General features: G+C 38.4%; 1 protein-coding gene across 4 annotated transcripts in view; it reads left to right on the top strand.

Moving 5' to 3' along the window:
* DOCK8 (dedicator of cytokinesis 8) overlaps window positions 1-22,102 on the top strand; it is a 223,889-nt gene that overhangs the window by 81,448 nt on the left and 120,339 nt on the right. For all 4 annotated transcript variants that reach the window (XM_010967902.3, XM_074361655.1, XM_045504974.2 and 1 more), the window contains 3 exons: window positions 1,219-1,290; window positions 15,284-15,407; window positions 19,420-19,632. In XM_010967902.3, coding sequence (XP_010966204.2) covers window positions 1,219-1,290; window positions 15,284-15,407; window positions 19,420-19,632 — 409 coding nt within the window. The remainder of the gene's footprint in view (window positions 1-1,218; window positions 1,291-15,283; window positions 15,408-19,419; window positions 19,633-22,102) is intronic.

Raw genomic sequence — 22,102 nt, 5'->3', positions numbered from 1 at the left:
CAAGAACTTCATGTTGGGCTGTCATGGTGTAGTGGGTATAAGCCTGCACTTACAGGGAGTGCCTCGGGCCAAGTCTATGCTCTCACACTTGCTGAGTGACTTTGAGCAAGATTCTTTTTTATCTCCTTCCTCTGCAAAATGAGAATAATAATAGTGCCTGCTCTATGGAGCTGACAGCTCACTAAATTAATACCTGTAAAGTAATTGCGTCAGTGCCTAGCGCAGAGTGAACGGCGCCTAAATGTGAATTATCACAGGTAGGTTTTATTATCTGCCAGATGTTGTTCTAAGCCCTTTCCACACAATGGCTTACTTCTTCAGCTCAGCTCTCCAAAGGAGAGCACTATTCCTCTCTGCACTTAAGGTGAGGAAACTGAGGCCCAGAAGGGATGAGTGACTGGCCCAAGATCATGTAACTAATTAGGAAGGGGGCTGGGATTTGGGTAGTCAGGGCCCAGGACCACATGTCTGACTTCTACATTATTCCAGCTAAAACTAACAGCCAGCCCACGAGGTAGGTACTGTTCTTACTCTCTTTTTACAAACCATAAAATTAAAACTTATAGTATTTAGATCAATTTATCTGTAATACTAACATATTTGGGGGAAAAAAAGGCAAAAACAAACAAACCAAAAAAAAAAAAATAACCCACCTTTGCTACTGTGGGGAATTAGTGATTTCTAAATTCCAGATGAAGCACTTGAAGAGTATCTCATGATACAAACCATGCAGGTGGACAAAAACCGCCCAGATTAATAATCACCAACCAAAGCCAGGGCCTGCCAGCTCCTTAAAGCACTACTCCTCTTCATGGCTTTCAAAAAGGAAAACACGCATGTCCTAACAAGTTTACACATGGGCAGAAAATATGCCCAGATTACGCCTGTCAGAGATTGGTATTTCTACATACTGTTTTGTATGTGATTATAGCTAGTTCTGCCTGTATTGTGTTGGAATGCCTTCCGGGATAGGTACAGTCTAACACAATTCTCTGTCATAAAGAAACCCACATGCCAACATGTTTGTCTCATCAAAGTGAAAATGTTATCGCCTCAGGAATACTTCAGACACTTGGAAGCAGTGGGTAAGAGTGCCCTTCACGTTCGCAGTTGACAGGGATTTGAAATCCTGCTGCTCTCCTTGGTTGTGATATAGGGGAATGCTTTGTTGTCTTTACCTGGTAGTAACATGTGTTATTTCATTTTCCACCTCATTAGGGTTGAACTAGACCCTCACGTCAGGGACTGCGTTCAGACCTATATTCGGGAGTGGCTAATTGTGAACCGGAAGTAAGTTCATTTTTTTCCCTCTTTCTCTATATATGTATTTATTTTACATTGTTAGTTTTTATCACTTATATTTTTAATTAATAAACTTTTTTAGAGCAGTTTAGGTTTATAGGAAAATTGACTAGAAAGAAGTATTGAGAATTCTTATATACCACCTGCCGCACAATCTCCCCTATTATAAACATGTTGGGGTTTTTTGGGTTTTTTGTCCCTAGTGACCATGAATATTGATTTGGGGAATTACAAATAAATTTTACCAAGCTGGCAGATTCACAAATACAAAATCCGTGAATGATGAGGATTGACTATATTTTGTATTACTCGCCTGCTCAAACAGCTCCCTACTGCCTGCCATATCAATATAAACATCACTTTCTTGCCTTTCAAGGGTCTTAATAATCTGGCCTAGTCTGTATACTAATACTTCTTTCCCTCAATTCCTGGAGCCACTCCCTGTCTCCGGGCCTGCCTCTCTTCCTCACTGTTGTGCCATGGCACCAGCTCAGTCCTCTCTCCACACCTTTGTTCTTGCTGTTTCCCCTCTGGGCGTGCACTCCCTTCTTTCATCTCTCTGCCAAATCCTACATATGGATAAAAGGTTAGAGCAAATTTCTTTTTCCTTTGTGTAGCTTTGTCTGACTAATTTATCCTTCCTTGGATGAGTCTTAGTAAGTGTGGAACCTTGGGTACGATTAATGAGCTGATATTGATACATTATTATTTACTAAAGTCCGTAGTTTACAGTAGGACTTATTTTGTGTGTTGTACATGCTATGGCTTTGACAAATGTATTATGACGTTTATCTGCCACCAGAGTGTCGTACAGAATAGTTTTCATGGTCTTGAAAATCCCCTCTGCACTACCTTGTCGTCCCTCCCTGGCAACCACTTAATGTTTTCACTGTCTCCGTAGTTTTGCCTTGTTCCTCCATATCTTTTTGTGGCTTGATAGCTCGTTTCTTTTTTCACTGAAAAATATTCCACTGCATAGATTTGCTATAGTTTGTTTCATTCATCCATTTATTCATCCATTCACCTATCAAAGTGAGATAGTTACATTTTAAGCACAAAAAATAGAGCCGTTTTGTTTGGTTTCCATTCTGATGCATTTCCAAGGGGGTGGGATGGGGGAATTAATGAATGAAATTTAGTCACATTTAAATTTGTGACCAAGAAATAAATTACTAGCTTGCCTTCTAGTCAAAAAGGCCTTTCTCTCCTGGTTTAATTAAATGTTCTATAATATTGTCCTGAGCTTTTTGTCTGCATACTAATGACCTGGACAGTATTTTTTAATGAGAAAGATCTACACACCCTGAAATTCTCAATCTGTATGTATGTACATGTTGGGGAGCCAGCTGGGGAATGTCTGCGATGAGAGGCACACCCCATTAGAGAAACAGCAGAGGATCTGTGATGATGCATAAGTAGTTTGAAATTCTAGTGTCCTCACCTGTCCTGTACTCCAGTAAGAATGACTGTTCTATGGGATAAATGATGAAAGACTTTGGAGACTGGGTTTTATCCAGCTCCTGTAAGTGTGCCATTGAATTTGTGCTGATGTTTTTGGAGTAATGTCATGCGTACCGTTTTCAATAGCTGAGAAGGAGAAAGCTTGTACAAAGTAATTAAAGAGAAAGTTAAATGCTAATCCATCATCTGTTGTAATTCGAATGGAAAACCAAGTTTGCCAGGAAGTCAAATAATATTATGCTTTGCTAGTAATAAATAAAAGAATTCAGAACAAGTTGTTCTCAGACTTTTAAGTATTATAGTTAGAGATACTTTCTGGATACGAAAGTTCTAAAAAAATCTGAGAAGGGACAATAAATAGAAAGGTCCATTTTACTACATTTTGTTTTTACTTTCTATTTGGACACTGCACTTTTTCATTCCTCCTGGCAATTCCCATTGGAATGTTTTTCTCTATCTTTAACAAACTTATAAGAAAAAAGAATTCTTTTTAGAATACTCGTAAAAATTTCAGAGATTATAGGGAAACAAAAAGAGAAAACACAAATCACTCAATTTCACTACAGACGGCTAACCACCATTAACATTTGATATATTGCATTTGAATCATGTTTCTTTGAATATATATTTGTATAAAAAATTAAATGAGATTATAATACTATTTTGAAGCATGCTTTTTCAATCTTCACAGTGAGTGATAATTATCCCTCTTTGCTATTAAATATTTTTCCTCAATGCAGTTTTTAGTGGTTGCATAATATATTTACACAAAAATTCAGTTTTAATGTGTAGATGATCTCTTGTTTTTCAGTGTTATACCCAAATGTCACAATATTCTTGTGTATAGTTATGATTTTTTTTTCCTTTGGAATAAATTCCTACACAAGGGATATCTGTGTCTAAGGGTATACACAAACTTAAGGATTTGGGAATAATGTATCAGAAAGATTATTAACAATATATGCAGTGAATCCTCAAGAATATTGGGTGTTATCTTTGAATAAATTTCCAGTTTTATTTGTAAAGAGGCCATCTTTTATTTGCATTTTGATTATTTAGATTGGGCATTTTTTTTCCCGTATAATTGTTGTCCTTTGGTAAGTTTTCCTTGGTGCTCTGCTTATTCATTGAATTTGTGCATCTATGTTGATGTATTTGTCTGGTCTTAATTACCTTTAGGCCTACTTTTATTTGGTAAGGATATTAACCCATTGTTTATCATATAATACAAATTCTTTATTTGGTATACTCTTTGTCTTTTAAATTTGTTTATAATTTTTTAACATTCAGAATTATTTATGTAATAAAATTTATATCGACAATTTTCCTTATGATTTATATTTTTGCTGTCATACTTAGAATTTAATTTAAAAACCTAGTGTTATTAACTAAGAATTTTGGATTGAAACGTTAATCTAGACGGTTAGGCACTTTGATCATTCCTTCTGTTCCCTTATGTTCTCTTACATGTCTCCTTTTGTGTTTATCTCTTCTATAGGAACAGTGATTGTTCATTTATTTATTCTATGCAACTCTGTGTTTTTTTATTTTCACAAAATAAAGCAATGTCTGTTTTAACTTCATTTTTGGGCAACATACTAAGGATGAGGATTGCCATTGGCCCCGTTATCTGGATGCTTGGGTAATGGACCAGTTTGTTTTCCAAAAATAAGCTAATGGATAGGTAGATGTGTGCAACTTTGAAACTCATTGTCAGTTTCTGGCAAGCTTTGACAAGTGCTTTAATAAGGAAGCTCCTTTTTCTATCCCACTGTTTGGTACTCTGACTCTGAACATGAAGGCTACAATTCAGAGCACATACCCCTCCCAGAGATCATTCTGCCCAAGCACACACCCCTCCCAGAGATCATTCTGCCCTCTTGTGAAATATCCATAATATTTCATTGGTGGGGAGAAGCCAGTACACTATTGCCAAATGTCCTTCATCTCCCAACCCTACATACATTTTTCAGCTCAGTTTGTTTTCTACAAGTTGTTTCTACATCGTTGTAGAACGATGGTAGAAAGAGAAAAGCAAAGAAGATAATGGTTCAGTGGTTCATGTGAGTGAAACCAGGTGGAACCTGTAATAGGCTTCACAGATGAGCCATTACAGTGAAGAAGGGATATTCAGATTTCTGAATGTTACAGGCATTGACTGCGCAGGGGCTGGCAGGAAGGAAAGTACTAAGTGTCTTCTACTGAGTCCCCTTTGGGGAGAGAGTTTGGTGCCTCCTCTTTCCAGCTCCATCTGATCCACAGAGATTCTGTCTAGACTTTGACAAGAAATTATCTGTTTTGGTGAGTTTCCATTTTTTCTGTGTCTTCATAGGCCCAGGAGTCGGAATAAGACATAATAGTGGTTGCTGACTCTTTGTTAATTAGTGATTCATTAGCTCTCCTTTGAGTTTGTTATTTTATGTGTCAAATAATGTATGCTGTTTTGAAAGAAATCAAATAATACAGGAGTGTATTAAGTACAAAGCTAGTTTCTTGCCACACTATTCACTTGCTCCCTGCCCTTCTTTTCAAACCACTCTTTTTTAAAAACTATTTTTTAGATTTATTTTTCATTGCAGTAGCACTGGTTTATAACATTATATGTTTCATGTCTCCAACATTATATTTCTACTTCTATGTACCCTACAGCATGCTCTCCACCAAAATTTAGTTTCCATCTATCACCATACAGTTGATCCCCTTTACCTGTGTAGTCTTCCTTCTGCCCCTGCCCCTCTGGTAACCCCTACTCTGTTCTCTGTTTATCTATCTTTTTGTTTCTGTTTTGTTTTTTCCAACCCACTCATAATGGCATGGAGTTCACTGTGTAGCCTTCCAGAGCTCTTCATGTCCTCATACACACACATATATGAATATTTATATTTTACATGAATATTCATGTATTCAAAGCACATATGTGCAAATACATATTTTATATATATATACACATAATATAATTTTTTAATAGTGTCTTTGGCATCTTTCCATACCAGAGACCTATCACGTTCTTTCAAAATGCTGCCTAGCATTCCAGGTGTGAAGGAGTATACCATAAATTATTGACTTCTGTTCTGTTGAAGGACACTGCAGTTGTCTTGATTTTTCACAATATAAATGAGACCTCTGTGAACATGTATGCATATTTGCCCCTACACATGGGTGAGTATTTCTGGAGGTAGAAAAGGGACCAGTGCACATGATACATTCTGATAAGTATTGCCATATTCTTCTCCAGAAAAGTTGTAATAATTCACTCCATTACCAGCGGGGTATGAAACTGCCCTTTCTCCCCATATCCTTGCCAATGCTGGATATTATTGATTAAAATAAAATTTAAATTCCTCCAGTCTTATTCTAGTTACCATTTTAAACTAGAAGCTATTATACCTACTTTCATAATATTGTTTTCTCTTGCTGAGTTGTCTTCCCTTATCTGTCCTAAAATCCCAGTTAAATATATACCTACCATACAACCTGAAGTCCTACCCCTAGGTTTTACCCAAGGAAAACAAAAACCTGTGTTCACATAAAAATCTGTATGCAAATATTTATAGCAGTTTTATTTGTAATTTCCAAAAACTAGAAACCACCCAAATTGCACTCAATGGAATTAATGGATACACAAATTCTGATACATCCATGAAATGGAATACTACTCAGCAATAAATTGGAACAAATTACCAATACATGCAGTAACATAGATGAATAAGTTATACTCTGAATAAGGAAATGAGACTAAATAATATAAGATTTCAAGAGAAATATTCAGAATAATTTCTGCTTTGGGATTCTGAAGGCCAGCAAAATAACAAAATTTAAAATATAATATATATAAAGCAATAATTACATAAATCATATTATTCACAAATGTCAGTTAACAAAAATGTATTTGGGGAGACCTTTTCAAACACTTCCTCAGAAGAAATAACTATTTTAAATGTTTATGAAAATGATTTTAGTTCCAGTTGCTCTACATGTGCAAAGGGTAGTAGTAAAAAAGTAGTAGATCCATGTGTGACCAAACTTTATTTATATTACAATATTTATTTTCTGTTTTCTAACAGATCTTTGAGAGAGCCTTACATGGGATTTCACAAACCTGCCGGCTTCTCTTAAGTTATTCTCACCAATATAAATGTAGTCAGCAATATCTATGTGTGTGCTGGAGGGTCAGCTTTGCTAGTGTACAGAATCACTTTGGGGGGCTCTCACTAGGGATTCAAATGAAAAGCTTCATGTGATCTAATGTTCTGGGGGAAAAACCACCCAACTCAAAGTAGTGGCAAATACAGGCAAATATTAAGTGGCTTCTTAAGATTACAGTACTCTAAATGACAACACACTGAATTAGTGAATGGTTTTCCTGAAAAATCCAATATTAAGAGGGAACATTCCCAAAGGAATGCACTAACATTAATTAATTCTAAGAAGGAAAGAAAACCGTGAATTAAAATTCAAATTTCACACTCGCCCTTTACCTTTCTAAGGATGTTTACACTCCAGAGGGTTTTGATGTCATGGGTTCAATGTCACATATATCTTCATAAGGAAACCTGCTTGGGCCACAGAAAAAAAATCAGGAGGCGACTTAGCTTATGTGTGTGGTAGCCTTGGAGACCAGAACTATGCCAGCTTTAGCTTTTGGTCTTGTTTCATAAAATGCACTTATTTCCAAGAGTGTTTGTTTACAAGTGAATCCCCCCCCCCCCGATACACACATAAACATGTACACACACACACACGCACACACACACAATTACAGCCATGTGCCTGCCTCCATCATCCTCAAGTCACTTCTCTCTGGGCCTCTGTTTCTTCATCGGGTGTGGCATGGACATGGGGTGAATGCTAGGGCATTTCCCCCAGCTTTAAGATTTTAAGATAAAAAGTTCATACATTATACGTGAAAGAAATCCAAACAGATTTCCTTCTTAAAAGAAGTTCAAATCTTGGAGAAATGAAATTTATTTGGCTTTTGTTCTTTTGCTATTTTTCTTTTTTTTTAAACATTTTTTATTGATTTATAATCATTTTACAATGTTGTGTCAAATTCCAGTGTTCAGCACAATTTTTCAGTCATTCATGGACATATACACACTCATTGTCACATTTTTTTCTCTGTGAGTTATCATAACATTTTGTGTATATTTCCCTGTGCTATACAGTATGATCTTGTTTATCTATTCTACAGGGATAGACTGGGATTTCAAAATTCTTTTGCTATTTTTCGTGCACACAGATGCTTTCCTTTTTGTCCTCGGTTTTGTTAGAATGTTTTCTGGAATCCTTTATGTGGACCCCAAAGACACTAACAAATGGGCATTTTTTTTTTAAAGTGAGTTACAGAATAGTATTAAAAGTTCATTTCACAATATGTATTCTCTAACCCTATGTGTGTGCCAGCCCTCAGGCTTTGGGGGGTGGAAAGCATCAAGACTAAATGTAGTCCATGGCTGGGGATTTGAAACCAGAGCAAAGTGTGCTCCTCTTCCTCATTCTGGATTTAGCCTCTACTTCCCCATTTTAAACTCTCAGCAAAGCTCCCCGTGGCAGCAAGGGTAAAGTTGGCCAGAGAGGACAAAACAAGGGTTGGCAAGCATGTCAAGATGACTCATTTCAAAAGTGCCAGCCACAGAAGGCAGAAACCACCACGGGGTAGGCGGTGAGACTGCTGGCTAGGTACCACCACCTACCAGAGTCCCAGCCTCATTACCCCACCCAGGCATCTGAACCAAATAAAGCCATGTTCCTGTTGAGCCTATTTGCAGACAAGAGAGAGATGGGGAAGTAGCCAAGTAGTAGAAAGACTCAACATGAAATAAGCACAACCTATTACTTCTCAACACAACTGTTACTTTTCTTTGAACACTATTATGACACATTTGGGGACAATCCAAAGAACAAACATATTTTGGGAGCATTCTCTTTAGCGGCAGTATGGTGGAGTAGACAGAATCTGGACTGTAGAATCCAGGACTTGGATTTAGGTGCTGACTCCTTATGTAATGGCTGTGAGACCCTGGGCAAGAGACTTAATCTCTCTGAGCCACAGTTTCCTCAAGTGTGAAATGAGGGGAAATGTTGGTCATTCTGAAGGCTTGTTGGGAGGATTGAAAAACAATACATGTTCCTCTTCTTCTTTTTCCTCTTCTTCCCATACTCTTTCCTCTTTCTTTTCCCTTCCTTCTTGTACGATTTGGTGTGAAAATCATCAGAGCAAGGTAGCCATCTATACCTCAGGGTAAAGAGGGCTGAGGAGGACCAGAATAAGGAGATGAAGGCCAGACACGGAGAGGAGGGCACACATTTAGAAGGGCTGCCTGGCACAGAGAATCAGACTCTGCATGGTGTGAGGAGAGTAACTGAGCCCAGCGAGGAAAGCAGGAATGGTCAGTAACTGTTGGGGACATGTAAAAACGACGTAAGGGACTCATACTGGTCAGATCGGGGATGGCTGGAGCACCAACATAAATAATAGAAATGGATTAAAATGTATTGAATTAAAATGTGTCGAATAGGAAACTGACTCCGTTTTGATACAAATAAACTGAAAGCTGGATGAGGAATTGGGCATTTACAATAATCAAAACCAAGTGAAGGGACTTTCTTAAAAAAAAAATGACTGGCCTGTAATCTCAAAGTCATGAAAGTCAAAGAAACACTGAGAAATTGTTTCAGGGTAAATAAGACTAAAGACATGTGACATCTAAATGCAATGCAAGACTTTCGACTAGATCCTTTTGCTCTAAAGGGCATTTTTGAGACATTTGGTAAAAGTTGAATGGATCTGAGGATTAGATGGAAATAATGTATCAGTATTAATTTCCTGAATGTGATGGTTTTATGCTAATTATGATGGAGAATGTCCTTGTTTGTAGAAATTATACACTAAAGTACTCCCGGGTAATGGAGGATTAGGTCAGCAACCTCCTCTCAAATAGTTTAGGGGAAGGAGAAAGTCTTTGTGCTGTATTTGCAGATTTTCTGTAAATTAGAGGTTGTTTCAAAATAAAAGGAAAATAATACATGTTAGGTGCCTGGCATTGTAGTAAAGAATATTCTGGGTCCCATTTCCCATCCCATGCATCCATTCTGCAGCTGCTGTGAGTGTAGGAGCCGTTGTGCCCAGAGACATTTGAGCAATTCACTCTACGTCCCAGGCCCCTAACCTCCCACTTTGGGTTGGTGGTGGTGACCAGTGCCTGGCTGGTGCACTAGCACTGGCACAAGGGGTACCATAGTCCCACCTCTTGCCTCAAAGTGGGATAGCAGGACAACTTGTAATGTGACCCCTCCAGAACGCCCTGTGTATCAGGCCAAGAATTGATCTGAGCCTTCATCCTTAGTTGACTCCTTCTGCCTCCCTATCTCCCTTACAGGCTTTTCCTAAGAGCACGCTCTCGAAAGTCATGTGCACCTGAGCTCCTGTCTGGGGCTCAGCTTCCAGGGAATCTCAACAAAGACAATCACACACCAGCTCAATAAATGATGGCTATGTTAGCATCAATGACAATACCGTTAGATGCAATAATAGTGCATGTGTTACAGACCTGGATACACTCATTTTATGGATATGTTGAACTTAAAGTCTCCTAACATCCTTATTTCTGCTAAACTGTATTATTTTCATATGGGAAATTCACCTTCTCACCAAAAACTAAAGTAGAACTCTGAAAAGTGCTCACTTTAGGATTCCACTTGTGGAATTCTCCCAAAAAACAGTTAGACACTGGAGTGAGGCTGTTGGTCTGACTAAACTTGTTCCATTTCACCCCTTCCAGGGAGTCCTTGTGGATTTCCTTTCGCAGGTGTGTTGCTGAGGCTATGGTTTAGATAAGATTTAGGAATTCCAATTTTCTGGTGCCTTAGTAGCAGTGGTTCCCAGTGAGGGTAATTAATGCTTCCATGTTTGACTGTCTCAGTTGCTGGGGTGGGCTGCTGCATTTCACATCCTGCGGTGCATGGGGCATCACACACAGTGAAGGATCATCCCAAATTCAGCATCCAGACACAACTATCAACTGTCCTGCTGGATATTCAGGGAGGTGAAAAACCAGTCTGTATATATCCAAGCCAAGACCCTCTACCATCTTCCAAATATTTTTACACTGAATTTTCCAGGAAAACAACAATCATGTAAATACAGGGGTAATTAAACTTTGTGCTGATTAGAGCTATACCAAGAGTTTTCCCCCATTTTGGAAAAAGCACATTACTGACAGCAATACTGCTTTGTGGTGTTTGAGTCACCCATACAACACACCTGTTGCAGTCTGCTTGTGTAGGTGTTACATAGTCACAATGATTCGTCCTGCAAGTGCCAACAGCTGTTTCATTATGTTCTCAGGTGTAATTGTGTCCAGGTATTTGCATATTTACATGATGCTGTTTTATGTATTGTGTTTTTTTTATTTCTCCTTTATATAACAGTTGGGACATTTTATTGACTTCTAAAAATGAGAAAGTTGATGGATTATAGGCAGCATTATAAAATATTTGTTCCAGAGAAAGATGGCATTGGATCTGATAGATCTGGAACACTTGTCTGAGAGGAACATGGTATGGATATTTGTTTGTTAGAGTTTAATTCATTCTTGTATTCAACAAATGCTTATAAAATACTTCCTGAGAATAAGGCACCAAAGAGGAGGCAAAGAGGAACACACTAGACTCCTAGCTCTAAAGGAACCCTTATCCTCAGTGAAGTCACAATCTAGTGAGAAAGGGCGCATCTTTAGCAGGGGAGATAAAATTTTAGACAACTAGAATGTAATGTAGAGTATGACAAAGCTTCTAAGAGAAATACAAACAGCATGCTTTGAAAATTCAGGGAAGGGAGTGGTTACTTTTGGCCAGATCAGGGTAGGCTTGGTGCAAACCTGGCCTTTGAATTGGGCTGTAGTAGGAGTGGATTCATGGGGAGGAGGAGTCTGTGCCTAACAGGTCAAGAGTGGCTCAGTGATTTCCACAGTTGGGTTGCTCTTTGTAACTGCATAGGCTGATGCGCCTGGCTTGCTTTCCATACTTTTAGAGAGCAAATAGCTAAGCACCTTGACAGCCAGCACAACAAATGCATGTCATAATAAGCAATTATTGATCAGGGAGACATTTTTATGGTGTTTTGGGAGTAACTGAATTATATGCACTGATGTGTTTGAATTTTAATTGTTTACCAGTTCACTGGGAGTAAAATATGGAGTAATAAAACAGATGATACCCCATTCCTTGATATCCCAGCTCTCCTTGAGCACGACCTTCCTTCAGAATTACCTTAATCACCCAGGATGAAAGACAAAGTCTAAGGGCTTTTATGACGCTGCCCATAACACCCATGAAATGTTTCACTGTCACTGTGGATAATACACCAAGAATAAATAGCATGTAAACAAGTTTAATTACTTAAGAGTTCAACTTTCTACCAAGACACCAAGCACGTTCTTAAGTTAATCTCTTTTTAGTTCATTAAAGAAAATGACAGAAGAAATAATGCTTAAAATATTTACTATCACCCGAAGGATGCCAGCAAACAACAATCCATACAAAATTGTCAAAATATATGGAAATGAGATGAGATAAACAAGCAACCATGGCACCATTCTGTTCATTAGATTAATGGTCATTTTCAAATGCAATGAAGAGAAAAGCACTGTGATTTTTAGAGCAAGGACACCAAACTGTGCTATAGACGGGAGAGAGAGAGCATTGAATTCATTGAAGACATCTTCCAGTCTAAGTAATAGACAAACATCTCAAGTAGGAAAATACATTTTTCCCAAAAGGAGAACATGGATTTTGTGTTTCTGTGTCATTTAATCTTTCCCTGTTAAGTTAAAAAATAAAACTTTCCTCTATCCTTCATGGGCAGCAGTATTTGTCTGATTTAAAAGTCTCAATTATAGAACCTGAGTGGCAAATGTCCTATAGAATTATGAGAGTGGGAGGGAACACAAGTGGCCATTACTCCACTCCCCTGCCCCCTAAGTGGGATTCAAAGCCATTATCACAGAGAGCAAGGGCATAAAAGACTACCCCTAGATATTATAGAGAAATGTAATATCAGCAAGGAGATAATTGAGGAATAAAAGAGCTAACTAAATCAGCATTTGACTGTATGGTTATGGATGACAAAGGCATGTCCATAGAAAGCAAAGTGGCTTCATTAAACACAGTCCTCCAGAGGAAAGTAGTTTTTCCCCTTTTGATGCATTAAAATATATGAGATGGAATTTGGGGTTCATTCCTTTGACAGACTAATATAAGTGCTTTTTCTGAAGTCTTCAGAAGATCTTATTTCACTTGAAAGGGATAGTTTGTATAGGTTGAACTGGAACTAGATAAGCTCTAAAGTATGTCTTATGATTTTCCAAATCTTATTTTTTTCCATGAATATGTGTTTTTTAGTGTCTATGATGTGAAATCTACTCTTAACCATTAAATTTAAAGAAATCTTCAACAACACTGAGTTGTCCCTTTTTTTTTTCCTTTGTGTGGAGTATCTTACTCACTGGTTTAATTTAGGTTATTTGTCAATTAACAGGCACAATTCAGCCATATTCTGTAATACTGTTTAATAAACATAATGAGTAGTAGCTGATATCTATTGAGTTATTGCCACAAGCCAAGAAATCTAAGTATTTTACATATGTTAATTTGTTTATTGTATGCAATAGAACTGATGAGGTAGGTATTATTCTAATTCCTGTTTTTCTGATAAGGAAACTGAGGCACAATGAAATAGAGTAATTTGCTTTAGGTCACACAGTTTATAATCTGTGGAGCCAGGACCTGAATGCCTTTACTCCTCCTCCACAGAGTCTGCCATTCTGTAAAACAATACAATAAATCATAGCAAAGTAACAGAGCTTACATTTGATGAGTATTAAATGTAGGCATTATCCTAATTAATGCCAGGCACAATCCTAAACTTCTATCCATTGATTTTGAGGTAATTACAATTTGTTCTTTTTAGATTACAGTTCTCTGTGTTTGGACAAATGCATGCTGTTGTGTAACCACTGCTACAATTGAGATGTAGAACAGCTCTGACACTCCCCCAATTCTCCCGTGCCTTTTTGTAGTCAGCCCCTTTCTCCACGGCCAGACCCTGGCAACCATGGATCTCTTTTCTGTCCCTATACCTTTGCCTTTTCCAGACTGTTATATAAATAGAATTCATGCAGTTATTTTCACCACTCCCCCCAAACCCCCCACCGACTTCTTTCATTTAGTGTTGAATACTTGCTGTGAGCCACTGTGCATAACCCAACACTTCACCCCTCCCAAAAAGTTACAATCTGTATCAGATTATTGCTAGTATCTCTCTTACAGTTCCTGCTTTATCTTTCTGTCATTTGATCTGCCTAAAAAATCCTAACGTCATTTCATGTCCCTTTACCAGCTTGTTCAATGGTTTTCTAATGATGTGGGAAATCAAACAAAATGGGTGTGTATTTGTGTGGTTGAGTTTGCAGCATGTTTTCCAGGAAGCCTTTGAGTCGTAAAAATTGGGAATACACATATTGATTTCTGTAGTTATTCTTTGACAACTTAAATCTGTTGCCTTTTTAGTAATGGTCTAATTTCTTTCTCCAGTGACAGCGCTAGACCTTTTATTAAGTCCTTCCCATAGCAACACATTCTTTTACTGGAGTATAGTTAATTTACAATATTGTGTTAGTCTCAAGTGTACAGCAAAGTGATATATATTTTTTCAGATTATTTTCCATTATAGGTTATTATGGGATGTTGAATATAGTTGCCTGTGCTATACAGTAAATCCTTGTTGCTTATCTATTTTATACATACTAGTTTGCATCTGTTAATCCCATACTCTTAATTTACCCCTCCCCCTACCTTTCCCCTTCGGTAACCATAAGTTTGTTTTCTATAATTGTGAGTCTGTTTCTGTTTTGTATGTAGATTCATTTGCACTTTTTCTAGATTCCACATATGTGTGATATCATGTATTTTTTGCAGCACATTTTTTAAGCATAATTTTAATGGTGTGCAGAGAATGGCAGTGGAGGATGGTAGCAAAAGATATTTGGTACATAAATCACTTATTTCTATTTTTTCTTAACCATGTTTCGCCTCTTTAATTCATTACTAAGAACATTGATGTGGAGATTAAATGTTTTCCTCTATTTTTATCTTCAAACGACCTTTATTTGCTGCTTCTGCACTTCGCTAGATTTATGCCAGCCTCTTACAGTAGGGTCATAGTTTAGCTCCAGCTTGGAGCCAAATGCCCCATAGCTGAAATGACCACACCTCTGAAGTGGCATTTTTCCAGGCTACTCCTGCCTTTAATAATGAGCCAGCCAGGAGGCAAGTTTGTACCTCATTACAACAGAGCCTTGTATTAGGACTGGTGCATAATTAGTTGAGAAGAATTACAACTGGTCCTCTCTTCGCAAGATCTTTCAACACCCCATCTAAACTTAAGCCATTACTTTTATTTTTAATCTAATGATTTTGCCCCCAACCCCTCTCTCTTTCCTACTAATAACAACAATGAAAGAAACCAAGGAAGTTCGGAGATTTGCGGCTTTAAGAAGACTGGATCCCGAAAAGATTTTCACAAGACGCTTCAGAAACAGACGTTTGAGTCAGAAACCTTGGAGTGCAGTGAACCCCGCGCTCAGGTATTTCCTATCAACAAACATAGTTACCAGGTTACGGGACTGTTCTGCCATGGCAGGCTGTCGATTTTTTTAAAACTAATAAGAAGTCCAGACCCATAGAATATCAGAGTAGGAGGAACTCTACTGATTGAGTCAGTGTATTTTTTTTTAATTCGTTTGTAGCTATAGAAATCGGTGTTCGCTTTAAAACCCAGAAGCCTAATAATTAAAATAGATTAAAATGGAGGGGCTTTAATTGGGGGGAGGGGGAGGGGGATTGGGCCCGCCCCTATAACGATTCCAGCCCAGATTGAGAGGTGACCCCTACTCCCCCAGCCTAAGGCAGGCTGCAGAATGATTAAAAGCTCCACCCTGAGACAGACTGCCTGGGTTCTCTTTGTGATTCTACCACATACTAACTCTGTAATCTCAGACAGGATAACTCAATTCTCTGGGCTTCAGTTTCCTCTCCTGGAAAACAAGGATGATAAAAGTACCTAGCTCATGAAGCTATTTGAGTATTGAATGCATTTAGGACAATGCCAGTTCACACTTTGTGCCCAATAAATGTTGGCTACTGTCGTTATTATTACTATTATTATTATTATTATTATTATTATTATTATTATTATTATTATTATTATTACAGAGCAGTTACAGTTTAAAAGTCAGCATTCTATACACCTGAGTTCATGGCAGCATTATTCACAGTAGCCAAAAGTGGAATCAAGCAAGTGTCTCTGGACAGATGAATGGATAAACAAAATGTGGCATACACGTACAGTGGACTATTATTCCGCCTTAAAAGAGGGGGAAGTTCTGACACATGCTACAGCATGGGTGAAGATGATATGCTAAGTGAAATAAGCCAGTTACTGAAGAACCAATACTGTATGATTCCTCTTATTTGAGGTATCTAGAATGGTCAGATTCATAGATGCATAAAGTAAAATGGTGGTTGCCAGGGGCTGGGGAGAGGTGGGATTGGAGCGTTTTTATTTAGTGGGTATAGAGTTTCAATTTTACAGAATGAAAAGAGTTCTGGAATTGATTGCACAACAGTGTGAATATACTGGACACTGCTGAGCTGTACACTAAAAAATTGTTTAAGATGGTAAATTTTATGTTACATATATACTTACCACAATTAAAAAAAAATTTAAAAGCCAGTTCTCTAGTCCAACCTGTCCATTTTATAGGTGAGAAAAATAAAACATAAAGGAAGAAATTTGTCCAAGTTTGCACAGGACTTCTTCTAAACTAGTATAGTTTTCAGCTTGCAGGTACCCTCATAACACAAGCATCTCACCATGCTGAACATGTCTGGAGGTTTTAAATAATACCTATTTTTCAAGCTACACTCAGGCTGACTACTTCATCTTATGTCTGTAGAGGAATTGGTCATCAATTCCAGTGCTAAATCTGGTGGGCTTACTGAAGCATAGGATATCTGTATGCTGTACCCTGTTCAGTGAGAGATTTAAGGGATTTTTTCAGCAGTAATTTTTTACTAAATTCAGTTTTCCTCATGTAGATGACCAACTAAACTTCCTTGTATCAGTCAGACTATCACTAGATACTTCCACAGAAGAAATTTAATGTAGGGAATTGGTTAAACAGATTTTGGAGGACTGAGAGGACCAAAAAAGGAAAACTGAAGTCATACAGAAATTGTAACTGCAAGAAACAGCACACCACCCTAGGGCTGTGGTCTCTGACAGTGGTTCTTAAACTGAAGCTTTATCAGAACCCCCTGAAGGGTTTGTTTGAACACAGATTGTTAGTCCCCCTCCAGAGTTTCTGATTTCCTGGATGTGGAGTGGGGCTTGAGAATTTGCTTTTCGAATTAGCATTTCCCAGGAGATGCTGGTATTGCTGGTCCCAGGACCATGTTTGAGAACCATGGTGGGTCTTGCAGGGGGAGCTTGGAGTTGTCAGAATCTAGAAGCTCAGAAGAGGGGCCTTCGAGTGGGGACTCCAATATCTGAGGAGAGGGCGTGGTCTAGCTAGTGGTGGTGTCAGAGGAAAGATCTCATAGAGGCTGGGAGTCTGGACTCAGACCTAGGAGAAGGAATTGCCCAGTTGGTGCTCGTACCTCCAGGGAACATAAGAAGAAGGTTGTTCTGGAGATGCCAGAAGAAACTGAAGGCTGGAACCAGCTGCCACTACTGAGGTGAGAGGAGCTGCAGGCAGAGAGGAAGGGGCCAGTCCCTTCTCTCTCCAGCCCTCCAGTCTCCCTGGAGCGCTCCCCACTGGCAGATCCTAAAGGGAAAAGTAGCAGAGCAAAAATGCCATTCGCTGAGTTGCAGACACCGAATCACAGAGCAGAGTATACAGGGGTGAATTCAAAAGGTGAACGACCAGCACACCCAAAAAGCACACTCCCCCCTCCAGCCCACTAACAGAGCACTCAGCCATTGGCTGGGTTTCACAGCCAAGCTATACAAAAGATGTGTGTTTTTAAGTATTAGACTAATACTCCTCAGGGAGAGATCCTCAGACTAGCAACATCTTCCCTGTCAGTCATTCTTATGCAGCTTATTGAGTGGAATTGTGAGGCCAAATGCCTGAATTTACGTAAGTTAAATGCATGTATGATGTGACTCCATGATACACATGTATTTCATAAAAATTAGATCATATCATGTGCACTATTGTATAGCATCCTTTTTCTTATCAACAAGACAATATTATATGACCATCTTTCTCTTCTGATTACATCACCGTTTGTTTGTTTGTTTTAATGGCTGCTTAACATTTCATTGTATGAAAGTTCCAAAATCTCTTAATCTCAAACGTTTCTTTTTTGGGGGGCATTTAGGTTTCTATAATTTTGTTATTGCAAACAATGTTCCAGAGATACTCTTGTCCTCACATCTTTACTCATTTGTCTAGTTGTGGTCTTAGAATTAATTCTGGAGATAGATACAGACATCGATATTCGGATGTATATATATATAGAGAGAGAGAGATAGATATATCTTTACATCCTTCTGAAGTGTCTTAGGAAATCTAGTTCATTTTCCCAGTAATCTTATAAATTCTAAGACGAACGAAAGTATTAATATTGATTATTGCTAACACATGCAGTTTAGGTAAAATTTATGATCTAGGAGAGTAGGACTTTTATGAGGTATACTGATGTCACCAAAAATATGTATTATAGAGATATTGTACAGCAGTATGTCCATTGATTAGAACTTAGAGAATAACATTTTACCATGAATTTTACAGGTGCTTATAATAGATCCATCTATATTCTTACAACATATTATTGATTTTGTTATATATTTTTTGCCAAGTCTGTAGTTAGGTATCCAGCTCCCAATTTCCAAGATACGTCTAACGGAATAAACCATCCACTTTGTGACTGAAATAAAAGCATTTTTTTCCAAACCCACTGCAGCTGAGTGAATACTGGTTGAATAGCAAATTCCTTTTTTTTGTTTTTCCTGGTGCTTATTCCTATAACTGTTATTTAAGTCCTGTAGGTAAGTGTCTCATGCTCACATCTCAGTGTTTGGAAACATACTACTGTTCAGCTTTGGAGTTTATATAAAGTTTAATTTGAACAGTTCCTCACAGAGCCTTATTTTCCAGTTTCAAAAACGAAGTTCCAGAGTTGAGATTAGGTTGAGGTCCCTTTATTCCCCAGGCCTCTCTCCTTTTCCTTACACCTTATTCCAGTCCCATTCTGCTTGAGCACGAGATATGATGCGGTTCATATGAGGCTTTGCTCCCAATCTCCAGAAAAGAACATGCCCCCAGATAATAGCAATACAGTACTGTTTTCAAGCTTTTCCTCAAGAACAGGTGTAGCTACACCTGATGAGTAATGACCTGCTTCCAGGCGGGAAGGAGACATGTCATTTTAGGATACTCAGTCCAGGAAGCTATGATGTCATTCTTGTCAGAAACTCCTTGAGGCCAGATTCTGTAATCTCATGTTGGAGCAGTCTTGAGACATCCCAGATCCTTTAGTTCTCATTTTAGACCCATGGTCTCTCTCACCAAGATGTGTCTTTTGTCACAGGCCGGGCCCCGCCACTTAAACGTGCTGTGCGATGTATCTGGGAAAGGCCCCATCACTGCCTGTGACTTCGACCTGCGCAGCCTGCAGCCTGACCCGCGGCTGGAAAACCTCCTGCAACAAGTGAGTGCTGAGGACTTCGAGAAGCAGAACGAGGAGGCCCGGAGGACCAACCGGCAGGCTGAGCTCTTCGCCCTTTACCCATCAGTGGACGAGGTGAGTGCAGCCATCCCCATGCTGGAGAGTTTCAGTGAAGACACAGAGAGTCTTCAGGAAAATAGCATGGCTCATTATTCCTGGGCAGCGACGTCAAGATGCTTACTCATATGACTTCTGGGTTGTTCTTTTCACTCAGGCAAGCCTGTGTAACAGCAGAGCAAGTTACTGATCAATCAAACAAATGAGGTTCATTAATAGCAACTAGGATTTTCATAGCACTTTACAAAACACTTTCACTGATACCATCTCATTTAATCCTCAAGACATTCTGAAAGTCTACATGCAGTAATCCTACTCAGCCAGTTAAGCCATTCAGTTCTTTAAAGGTATATTTTGCCAAGACATATATTACTTAAACCTTGATGTTCATTAGTGCTTTAAGATTTGTTTTTGATTGTCTCTATGAACAAGAGAGACCTGCTTTGAAAACGTTTCAGTCTAAAATAATCATAGTCTTGCTTCCAATGCAGAGAACACCCAGATATTGATTGTCCACTCTCTATATTGGAGCTGACCCAGAACAATTTGACTGAGGCTTTGCCTCTAGTCACTCCCTGGACACTTTGGATGCGATGGGGGATGAGCGTTATTCAAGCCTATTTAGGCTCCTTATACTTCATACAAGGCTCTTAGTCTTCCCTTCTGCATGTCAGAATATCTACACTTCTGGGTCTTGCCAGAAACTGATTACCATAATCTCTTTGCTGTCCACATTTTATTAAAAGTTGAGTTGCAAGAAATAAGATTTGGGGAAATTTTGCATAAAATATACACCATCCATCCATGCCTCTAAATATTTGAAATGTGGCCTTTCGATCAATCAAAACCATCCAGGAGCCTGATTTTCACACCTTGCGAAAACCCCACCCCTGTGAATTGTCTCTGGACTTGCCCTTCGATGAGTTTGTTTGTCACTGGTCAGCAAAAAGGACAATAAGAGAGACAGCAGTCAGGAGGCATGATGTGTCCACTGTACAAATATTATTGAGACCATTGACCTAGTCATCATCCAGCACCTGCCTCATGAAGATCTGAAAAGAGCTGGTCCCTCAGGTCTTTGGACAAAAGAGAATTGTACTCTCACTGAGAAAATTTGTATGCTTAGAGATTGTGCACATCTTATAATTGACTCTAATTACTGAGAGGCAAATTTCTATTCACTTCTGCTAAATCTGGTGGCTGACTTATCAGTGTCTTGAATTTACTTCAGCTTTCTTCTCATTTTTATTTTCAAACCGCCTTGGATTTTCTCATCTACTTATTTTACTTGTAGTGGCCTCAAAACACCCCCCCTTTTTTTTTTAATTGTCAAGGGCCTCAAATCCTTTTTCAAATGAGGTAGATTTAAAATAAAAGTGAACAACATGGGCAGTGTTATCTCCATTCTTCAGATTGCAAAGTAAAAATCAGAGAGGTTAAGTAACTTGTTCAAGATTCAACAGACAAATTGAATTATAGAATGGGGACTCCCAACCCATTAACTCCAAATTTCATGTTTTCCTGTTTATTTATCTATATATGACTACCTGGTATTTTAGCACATATCACAGAAATCCAAAGAGGACATAAACAATTACATCTTACAACTTCTCAGTTTCCATCTACAACTTTAAAATTTTTCACCAACTTTGTCAAGAAATATTAAATCTGACTGATTTGACCTTCACTTGCATTCGTCTTTCTCCCAGTTTCACGATGGAGGTGCCAGTAGGTAATGAAAAGATCCAAAATGGACACCAGAAGGGAGAAAACAATTAAAGGGTGAGAAGAATAAAATTCCAGTGAGGCATCAGCTCATTACATTCTCCCTCATGAGAGTAAATGGGCAGATACCCAGTCTTGAATTGATTACAAGGATGAATCATAGACTGTGTTGAAGGAATTTTGTTTTATGGTCTTTGAACAGCACAGAAACTGAGTTGAGCCTGAATGTTATAATCTAGCAGAAGTCCTAATGGGGCCTGCCTTACTGAGTGGGGAGGAATGCTTTGTAATTAGTGTATAGGTTATTTGGAAATTGGTAAGTCTAAATGCTTTAGGGCTTCTATAGCCCTTTAGTATGCTGAAGCTGTACACATAGAAATTGCATTTGTACTTGTAATTTGTACTTTCTCCAAAGAAAGTCCTGTGGAAAACAGGTAAATTTCTGGCCTACCATGTAATGATTACAAATGCTGATTTTTTTGACAACGCATTAATGAAATTATTTTATATTATCATTACTTTATTTCCTGGTGAGGAAAGTTAGAAGAGAGGTGAAATACTGTATCCAAATTATGACTGAGTCTACAGGAGAGGCAAAAGTAAAGCTCAAGCACCAAGCTTCTACAAGGTGAGCTCTTTCCCAGATTCACTAATTCTATAAAAGGCATCCTGTGTGCTAATCCCTAAGAAAGGTGCCACTATACTCCAAATCATAGAGGAGTTTGCCTTAGGACTCTTTTGGTTGCAAATGGTAGAACCTAAC

Source organism: Camelus bactrianus, chromosome 4 (genome assembly GCF_048773025.1).
Source record: "Camelus bactrianus isolate YW-2024 breed Bactrian camel chromosome 4, ASM4877302v1, whole genome shotgun sequence".
Classification (NCBI taxonomy): Eukaryota; Metazoa; Chordata; class Mammalia; order Artiodactyla; family Camelidae; genus Camelus; species Camelus bactrianus.
This window is presented reverse-complemented; position numbering and strand designations above follow the sequence as displayed.